This window comes from Gymnoscopelus microlampas, assembly GCF_963454915.1.
Source record: "Gymnoscopelus microlampas genome assembly, chromosome: 8".
Taxonomy (NCBI): domain Eukaryota; kingdom Metazoa; phylum Chordata; class Actinopteri; order Myctophiformes; family Myctophidae; genus Gymnoscopelus; species Gymnoscopelus microlampas.
This window is the reverse complement of record NC_139945.1, coordinates 12,396,888-12,407,477: the sequence shown is the minus strand read 5'-3', so window position 1 is coordinate 12,407,477 and position 10,590 is coordinate 12,396,888. Positions and strand designations below refer to the sequence as shown.

The window sequence follows — 10,590 nt, the reverse complement described above, 5'->3', positions numbered from 1 at the left end:
TTTCTTTATCTCTATGACCCTAACTACACTGTAAATCCTCAATGCTTAAAAGAAATGTCCAATGTGTGGTGTTAATCACATTTTAACATAATTAATAAAACTGGAAATTTGAAATTAAATGCCATTATTTCCACAAATAACCCAATAGCATGTCAGAAAACAACACAAACAGAAATAGAACACGGCAAAACATAGTTTTATATTTAGAACTTTAGATTTATTGAGATAATGTACAAAAATGCATATGTTGTAAAAGATTTGAAAGTTGTACTGCACACACAAACTCAGGAAGATGATTACTGAGGTAACAAAGTCAAGAAATATAATATTTACATGTAGTCCAGGCTGTGACCCTTAATGTATACCAAGAAGATGTCAGTAAAACAATAATGACATCGTGGACAATAATCTGTGAGCACTAAATGCCTAAAAAGTCTTTCGAAGTTCTTAGGCACTTCTTTACCACTGTGCCAACGAGTACCTTCCTAGTGGGTTGCTTGCTGGCTGCCACCTGGATTGGGAACTGCAGCTCGAGCTGTAGGTGACCTGTCCATTCTGAAAGTAAGGCTCCAGCTGGGTGGCCTGGTGGCCTCTTTGTGAGGACTGCCGTGCCATGAACATGTCACCGTCGTACGGGACCTTCTGCCGCATCATGTTTACCAAGCGTCCAGTAGGAGCTAAATTCACTCTGGGGTATTCTGGTATAGCAGCCAGGGACCTGGTGCCATAATACCTTTGACCTTGATGTCTTTCTAGCTCGGGGGACATGCTGCTCCTGGACCTGGACATCTGAGGATGGTGGTAGGTTTGATGTCCTTCTAGCCCGTGGGACATGCTGCTCCTGGGCCTGGATATCTGAGGCTGTTGGTGGATTTGATGTCCTTCTAGCCCGTGGGACATGCTGCTCCTGGGCCTGGATATCTGAGGCTGGTGGTGGGTTTGATGTCCTTCTAGCCCGTGGGACATGCTGCTCCTGGGCCTGGATATCTGAGGCTGGTGGTGGATTTGATGTCCTTCTAGCCCGTGGGACATGCTTCTGCTCCTGGACTTCATGGTGGAGTAGTAGAGTTTAGCATCAGCAAGGGCGGTGCTATAGGCTATCTGAGGGGAGGGGACTACATCCTTCCGCTTAGGTGCTGAACGTACAGCCACTCCTCCGTAAGGAGGAATGGGCGGCGAGCGCACTCTACTACGTAAGGTGCCGTTGGCTCTGTCCATTGTCCCATAACCCTCGTCTATAGAGTGGTGTGGTGGATAATCTGGTGCTGTCTGCTGGGTGGAGGACTTCTGAGGCGGAGCATCCTTGGGCGTAGAAGAGGCTTCAACCTCAGCCTCCTGGCTGAGCGCTGCTGCTGTGGACAGCTTGGTTTTGGTGGAGCCGACGGGTTTAGGTGGGGGCACGGGTCGTCCATGTGAGGCTCTGATGCTGTTGGCAGGCTCTATGCAGGGCTGTACCGGCTTGAAGGTCCCACAGGACTTCACCACGACAGGCTCCGCTGGCTTGACTGCTGCTCCAAGGGCAGTGCTGTAGGCTATCTGAGGGGAGGGGACAACATCCTTCCGCTTAGGTGCTGAACGTACAGCCACTCCTCCGTAAGGAGGAATGGGCGGCGAGCGCACTCTACTACGTAAGGTGCCGTTGGCTCTGTCCATAGTCCCATAACCCTCGTCTATAGAGTGGTGTGGTGGATAATCTGGTGCTGTCTGCTGGGTGGAGGACTTCTGAGGCGGAGCATCCTTGGGCGTAGAAGAGGCTTCAACCTCAGCCTCCTGGCTGAGCGCTGCTGCTGTGGACAGCTTGGTTTTGGTGGAGCGGACGGGTTTAGGTGGAGGCACGGGTCGTCCATGTGAGGCTCTGATGCTGTTGGCAGGCTCTATGCAGGGCTGTACCGGCTTGAAGGTTCCACAGGACTTCACCACGACAGGCTCAGCTGGCTTGACTACTGCTCCAGCACCAGCCAATGAATGCTGCTGAGGAGGAGGGTTTCCAAGGCTTGGAGGAGGCAGCACTCGCACTGGGTCCTCCTTGACAGGGAAATCAACCTGAACAAAGGGCTGCAGTGGTGGGGCTTCTCGGGTCCTCTGAGTGAGATCAGGACGGGGTTTGCATTGTTTTCCAGAACACTGACCCATGGTGGAAGTTTGCTGCTTACTGACTGCAGTCTGCTGGGCTCTTCTCTGGGATGAGGAACAAGGCTGGATGATGTGGATCTACAGCTCTAGACGGGTTGTTGGTTGGTTGTTCTTCTAGTAGTTTAACAGTTGGCTGATTACCGCAGGCAGGTGGAACTCCAGTCTGTTGGATCAACTTTGTTACTCAGTGAAGAATCTCAGAGTGAGGCTCTAGTAGCGCACGTTGCGATTTTTATTCGGACGGGAGCGCCTACGTCACATGACGCTTCAGCCAATCCGCGGAGCCGAGACGTGTGTGTGTTGGACCAATCAGAAGCGAGGAAGCAAATATGGTCACGCAGCGGATATACGCGCGCGTGAGGTTATCAACAAAACAAACCACCCTTTTTTTTTAAAGTTGCTCTGTGGTAACCATGGTAATCAACAAACCACCTGGATGCAACTGACATATGTTTTTAAAAGTCGCGGGGGGCTGTTCTCGTAGAAATGTTTACTTTAATTGTGCTTTATATTACGTTTTAAAATGCAGGAGGGATAATCAGTGGTGTAAAGTAATTAAGTACATTTACTCAAGTACTGTACCATTTTAGTATTTCCAGTTTTCAATACTTTTACTTCTACTGCACTACATCTCAGAGGCAAATATTGTAGGACTACTTTTACTCCAGTACAATCATTCGAAAACTTAGTTACTAGTTACTTTGCAGATTTTGATTATTATTACAAAACATACAATAACCACCTCAGCCCTATATACATTTTAAAACTTGGGACATTCTGCACAATGAGTACTTTCTACTTTTGGTACTTTTAAGTACATTTTGATACCATTACTTTTGTACTTTTACTCGAGTACATTTTGAATTCCGGACTTCTACTTGTAAGGGCACGGTATTTCTACTTTGCAGTATTGATACTTTTACTTAAGTAACAAATGTGAGTACTTTTTCCACCACTGGTTTTTAAAAGTCGCGCTTCCGTAACCATGGTAATCAACACAACCTGGATGCAACTGGGGGCTGTTCTCACAGAAATGTTAACTTTAATTGTACTTTATATTAAAATGTAAAATGCAGGAGGAATAAATGATCATCATAGATGGAACATAGCAGATTTACAAGCTCACAGGCGCTGTGTGAGCTTGTAAATGTCTGCTATTTTCGGCTTTAGTTTGCTGACCCCAGAAGAGGAGGAATGTGGCGGTTGCCAGTCAGCTTACTATAAGCGACTTTGGGCTTGTTTTTCTATAAAGTTGCTTGTAAACCAGGGGTCTTCAACAGGGGGTCCGGGACCCCTAGGGGGTCCTCAGAGTTACTACAGGGGGTCTGCCAAATATTTGTGTGATTTGATTTTCTTGTTTACATTAACCACTTGAATCCTAGCATCCCTTTTCTGAGGAGAACTTTAGCCAAAAATAGCAGATCTACAATAAGCTCGCGTTATGAGCTTGTAGATCTGCTATTTTTGGCAAAGACCCACTGAGCCATAGTCGTCTATTAGACCTCCGTCTAAAACAGGGTTATAATTGGTCTACTGGTGAAAGTTTTTTAGCGGTCTAGGCTTAGCCTAGACGTTGATTAGCTGTTTTTTAAACGTTTATTTATAGACCGTCTATATTATAGACGTCATTTCAACGTCTATAATATAGACGGTCTATAAATAAACGTTTAAAAAACAGCTAATCAACGTCTAGGCTAAGCCTAGACCGCTAAAAAACTTTCACCAGTAGACCATTTATAACCCTGTTTTAGCCTACCCCTTAGACGTATTTTAGACGTCTAATAGACCAAAAAATGCTCAGTGGGGAGGTATAGGTGTAGAGGGAAAAAAAGAGCAGACCTAATTTATAAATAAAAAAAAGTTATATAGAGGGGGTCCCTGCTTCATCTCTCTCTCAGCTAGGGGGTCCTTAGACTGAAAACGTTGAAGACCCCTGGTCTATATCGGTAGTTGCGGGTTGCGTTTTTTTGGGCTTGTTTCTTAAGTGTAGTTGATTATTTGGGCGTGTTTCTTAATATTGTTGAAACATGTTAAATATGTTTGTCCACGGACCCCCATGTGGCACGGACCCCCATACAAGATTTGTGTTTAAAAAAATGTTCCAAAATTACCTATTTTTACCCAATATTCTTTATTTCTTCAAACGTTTATACTGTATACATCAGCTATTTATTTTTTAAGTGCTCATATGGCCTAAAATAGTCACTTTTGGGCTTGTTTTCATAGACCTGGTTGCTCGTTCTTCTCACAGAACCTGGCAACACTGTTGCCAATGCCCCGGAAGTGAATGTTTAGTTTGGTGTTGATGTTCAGAGCTTGAACAGTGTGATTTAATAGTGTTTATATTTTATATTCACTCTGCTTCCGTGCTTTATACTTTATTACTGTTTTTATTTATTGTTTTAAGTGTTTATTGTTTACTTGTGGTCGTCATGGCGACGGGAGGCGGCGCGGCTGCAGCGCATGTGGGTGATGTAGAAGAGGACGCTTCACAGCTACTGTTTCCTAAAGGTAACGTTACGTTACATTACATGAATGTTTACATTACATTACTGTTTCCTAAAGGTACTTTTATATTACATTACTGTTTCCTAAAGGTACTTTTATATTACATTACTGTTTCCTAAAGGTACTTTTATATGACATTACTGTTTCCTAAAGGTACTTTTATATTACATTACTGTTTCCTAAAGGTGCTTTATTACATTACTGTTTCCTAAAGGTACATTTATATTACATTACTGTTTCCTAAAGGTAACGTTACGTTACATTCATGTTTTCCCAGCCCCATTACGAACCTCTCACTCCGCTATACAGCCATGTTTCCCATTCAACTCGGGGGGAAAAACCTACGTCAGGTGCCAGTACTGCTCCCGGTTCGGCTACAATGGGAAACATGACTAAATAAGCGATTTAAACCGTTAGTTTCGTGTCGGACCAAAAAGTTAGGGTTCCGGACCATACCTCAAACATCTGTACAGTTTGGAAACTACCATTGGTTTTTGGATACGATGTGGCGAAAAGGGTAATCCACGGACCCTTTGCTTTGCGGCCGTTCCACCGACTTTTTATGAGATGATTAGAATTCCCAGTTTGATTATTTGATTATTCGAATGTTATAAGAGTATTACACACAGTGGGTCAAACTGTTCATAGCAATCTTACCTAATGTTCTTGTATAATACATAAAAGCACATTCTTCAACTGGTTGGCTGTAGAACTTGCCTTGTATTGTGTATTAACTTGTCTGGCACATAGATGATCTGTGAGAGAGCAACTGCACATACCCACTAGCCAGTAAACATAACGGTCATTGAGGTGTGAGACTCTTGAGAGGCTGCAAGTATCAATACTGCAATGTAGAAATACTCTGTTTCAAGTAAAAGTCCGGAATTCACAATTTACTTGAGTAAAAGTACACTAGTATTGGTATCAAAATGTACTTCAAGTACTAAAAGTAGAAAGTACTCATTATGCAGAATGTCCCATTTCACAGGTTTCAAATGTATAAAAATCTTTTGAAAATAGCAGATCTACAAGCTCACAACGCTGACGTGTTGTGAGCTTGTAGATTAGCTATTTTCAAATAGTATAACAAATTATGTTTAAATAGGGCAAATATATGTTTTATTATAATAAACCAAATCTACAAAGTAAATATTAACTAAAGTTTTCAAATAAATGTAGTGGAGTAAAAGTACAATATTTGCTCCATATAACTCCATATAAGTGGAGTCGAAGTAAAAGTATTGGAAATTGGAAATTCTCAAGTAAAGTACAAACACCTTAAAATTGTACTTAAGTACAGTACTTAAGTAAATGTACTTAGTTACTTTCCACCACAGGCAGCTGCAGCAGCAAATACACAATGAACACAAAGGGAACGGCTAGACCAGGTCAATCAATCACCTTTAATAGTCCGGGGACATTCTGACCATTCTGAATCTGACCCCCGCTCCTCAGGCACCAATCATTCTCCTCCAAATACACATGCATGTACACACACACACACACACACACACACACACACACACACACACACACACACACACACACACACACACACACACACACACACACACACACACACACACACACACACACTGTTTATGATGCCATGTGCAATATGGGCTATTCGGCAGGTGCAATATTGTACTTAGTGGATGGTTCCCCGTGGTCTCCCCTTGTTTTGATATTTTCAAGATTTATTGTATGCACTATGGATGTTTTTGTTTGACAACAGACTGTGATGACTTGACTATGATGGACTAGTTTATGGCATAATGTTGCTCTATCTGTATTTCTTTGATGCTGCTACTATTTGTTTCAAGTGGATGCACTGAACAAACTTTCGTTGTATGTGCCATACAGTGTCAATAAACACCTTATCTTAATCATGTCATGATAGTGTCATGATAATAGGCTACCTACACATTATTCTACATATTGTGCTATTGTTTAGGAAACAGCAGTAGTGTTTTTCACAAATCACAGATTGGGACAGCCTAACAAAAATGTTCAGTCGAGATTAGTTTTTGTTTCCCGAAGCTAACATTAAAGGTTTCAGAACATTCAGTTTTACAACACATTAAAAGTCTTTGTCATGGTCCTTCAAACGTGTATAAAACGTTTTAACTGAAAGGTCCACTCCAGTTATCCATTGCAGGTGTTTTTCTCTCACATTTCTAAAGCCTTTTCAACTGCAATGAAAAAAGAAATCTTTGCCTGCGGGTGTCGCTGTTGAGGGATTTTGCCTGTCAATCATCGCCTCTGCTCCGCTCCAAAAATTCTCAATATTCTCAATTTCAATGACCACCTGCTTTTTTAATCGCTGGGACCCCAATCTACAGTGTAAAATCAGTGTTAATTGAAAGGGGTGTAATATTGTTCTGTTGAAATAAGTGCATGGATTAAAGTTCTCAGTCGTCACGACTGATTTCAGTCATTTGGATTCCATTGAAGCAAAGGTTAAAGCCTCAATTTGTGATTTCTTCACAATATTAGTAGAACATCATTTTACATATTGTGTTAATCGTTTAGGAAACAGCGCCTAGTGTTGGGGCTCCTTTCACACTGTTTGAAACAGTTCAAAGTCTGTTTCACAAATCGCACATTATAACTTGGCCATTCAGCATTTTTCAGTTGTGAGATTTTATTTTGATTTAATCCATGTAAGTGTAATCATTGATGTGTAAAGTGTTAAGGAATCAGTACTACTACTGTAAAAAGTAAAATGTTAAATACAGGCCTTTTTACTTACAGAGTATTTTCTATAATGTGTGGTATTCTTATTTCCACCACTGTTGGCGCTCAGGGGTAGACATTAAGGGAAATTTGCATGACTACAAAGCATGACTGTTTCTTCCAGTTTAGGGGGAGTTTTTCGTTGCCACTTTAGCAAAAATTACTTGTTCAGGGTGGGACAATGTCGGGTCTCTGCTCTATTATGTATAGTGTTGTGAGATAAGTTGTTCTGTTTTTTTGTATTTGGTACTTAATAATGGATGTAATTGAATTGTGTTGCTGCAGAGTTTGAGAGTGCAGAGACGCTGCTGAACTCTGAGGTTCACATGCTGCTGGAACATCGTAAACAGCAGAACGAGAGCGCAGAGGATGAACAGGAGCTGTCTGAAGTGTTCATGAAAACACTGAACTACACAGGACGCTTCAGCCGCTTCAAGAACAGAGAGACCATCGCTAGTGTCCGCAGGTCAGACACACACACACACACACACACACACACACACACACACACACTCATTAATTGTAATCAAAGCAAACGTTTAAAATTATCATAATATTGACTAGAAGCCATATCGCCCAGCACTACTCTGTGCATAACAGTTCTGGTTCAGGAGACATACACAGTAACAACGGTGTAAAACGCATGTGTCTCAGGTTCAAAGCTGCTGCCAAGAGAATCACATGAAGCCATGTTAAAATGAACTGGATCATTCTACCGGTTTCCTTCTGGAAGCCTGGCACTACAGGTTATGCACAGGTCTTATTCTGTCCAAAATACAGCCTGACTGACTTGTGTGTGTGTGTGTGTGTGTGTGTGTGTGTGTGTGTGTGTGTGTGTGTGTGTGTGTGTGTGTGTGTGTGTGTGAGAACATGTGCTGTACTGTTGTGTCTTTCAGTCTTCTACTGCAGAAGAAGCTTCATAAGTTTGAGCTGGCCAGTTTGGCCAACCTGTGTCCTGAGGCAGCCGAGGAGGGCAAGGCGCTCATCCCCAGGTTAGAGTGTGTGTGTGTTATATGGAGAAGTATTCTCTCTCTCGGTAAAGGACCGTTGTATGATGAAGTATTCTCTCTCTCTGTAAAACACTGTGGTATGGAGGAGTATTATCTCTGTAACACACTGTGGTATGGGCTGCTAAACCCCCTCTCTACACATACAACGTATGTGTAGAGAGAGAGAGAGTAGTGATCTCTGGTGGATGGGTTTTCAACACAAATGCGCATATTATTGCCAGTCAGCTATTTAACATTAGCAGGATAACGATGGCTCGTTGAGCCTGTATGCGTATTTGTCCATATAGGCAATTTACAGCACTAATTAATGGCACCTGTAAACACTTGTCTTTTGTCTGTATCTTGTATTTGTATGTGTTTATAATATCCAACCGAATGTTTTCTGTAGCCTAGTTATCAAGTAATTCCCTGTAGACAGAGGATAAACCCTCATGCTAAATTTAAAGTGACTAAGTTCCACTTGTCCCCTAAAGGACAAATTTATTTTCCATTCTCAATGACAAGCCCAATATTATTATTTCATTTTGGAATTTGTGCAATAACTGCAAGCCAATGTTCAGAGGCATTTTCAGTATTTGTCTTCATTTCTTGAATTCATATTTCTTTAGTTGCCATTTTACAGTTGCCTTTAGTTGCAATAATTCAACTGTAAGCCAGTGTTTTGAGACATAGACTTTTATTGCTACACAATAAATAGTAACAAATTCTACATGCATAAATACATTAAAAAAAAAAAAAAGAAATACCCTCCCACGTGATCAGATTGGTGATCGGTATCGGCTGATGGCTGATCAGGCTTCAGATAGTCTGTGGTGATTGGTCCCAAAAAACCTGATCGTAGCACCTCTAAGCGATATCAATAATGGTATTAGAATAGTTTTATTTGTCACGTCACAGATTTACAGGTGTTATGCAGTGGGTGAAATAGTTTTCTTCTGTGGGCGCTCCATCATTTTGTAGTATTCCGTAAGAAGAGAGGTCGAGTTGAGAGCAAAGGAGAAGAGATTTGTTAAAATCTATCTCCTCCTGGGATTTTTGAGTAATCTGCACAAAACTTTTTACACATGAACTTTGGACCTCTGCCGACAACGTTAGTGGCGGATTTTCCATGAGTGAAAGAATTAAGCTTTTAAGAGCCAATGAATGTTTTTCATATAATTCAAAATGGTGGGGGATCTAAAGGTCAGAGGTCAAAAGTCAGACCACGAAAGTTGTCGGGCATGAAGAGACGCATGTGTGTATCGAAGTTTCATGGCTGTAGGTCAAACAGGGCATGAGTTGTACCTGTTCAAAGTTGGCATTTTCAATTGAGTGCTATAGCACTCAATTTATTGTAGTGCACTACTCCACTACAATAATTTGACGAATGAGTGTGAGAATTATTTAGTTTTTCATGACCATCTACCATATGGCCGAGTTTTGCCAGAGCTGGCAAAAACGGCAGAAGAAGAAGAAAACTGTGAATATCAAAACGGAGCCTGGCTCTAGCTTGTTCATCATCTATTTTTGCAACTTTTGTGTGATACTGTGATGAAGTAAGGCATTCATTTATGGGGGGGGGGGGGGGGGGATGACAGATTAGAGGTTTCAGGCCGGCAGAGACCTCTAATCTTCGTGAATGAATGCTCTGCTTGACCATACCACAGTATCACACAAAAGGCAGATCTACAAGCTCAAAACGTTTTGAACTTGTAGATCTGCTACCTTTGCTATTTTTTTTTATTTGAATCCTAAAAAGTAACATATGAGGTTTCCACCCGACAGACGAAATGCAGGTGAGATGTGTACATATGTGTACGTTATCCAGAACGCTCCCACCTGTGAGTAACCACAGTGTTCTACATGTGCTCCTCAGTTTAGAGGGACGCTTCGAGGATGAGGAACTGCAGCAGATCCTGGACGACATCCAGACCAAGAGAAGTTTCCAGTATTGATGACCTTTGACCCATGAGGTCCTCCTCCTGAACCCCTGTCGTTTTCATTCCAACCCACAACTCAGCTACTTCCTCTCTGGTTGTAACGAAAAGGTCAATACACTTGGAGAAACGTCATAACACAAATATACAACTTCAACAGCTTTCCCTTTTTTTTTTTGTGTTTTGCCAATAAACAAGATTTTTTTGTAGTTGTTGACTTGTTGCTGTTTTTAGTCACATAATGACTTGCCTTGGGTTCACATTTCATGTCAACAGTAAAAAGCCTG

The 10,590-nt window shown here is 41.8% G+C and overlaps 1 protein-coding gene across 1 annotated transcript; it reads left to right on the top strand.

Annotated features, from left to right (window-relative positions):
* The first annotated feature begins 4,417 nt into the window (after positions 1-4,417).
* On the top strand, positions 4,418-10,512 carry polr2d (RNA polymerase II subunit D). The gene is made up of 4 exons (XM_084064256.1): positions 4,418-4,644; positions 7,663-7,843; positions 8,274-8,369; positions 10,243-10,512. The coding sequence occupies exons 1-4, from the start codon at positions 4,566-4,568 to the stop codon at positions 10,319-10,321; spliced, it is 435 nt and encodes a 144-aa protein (XP_083920382.1). The 5' UTR covers positions 4,418-4,565; the 3' UTR covers positions 10,322-10,512.
* The last annotated feature ends 78 nt before the right edge of the window (positions 10,513-10,590 follow it).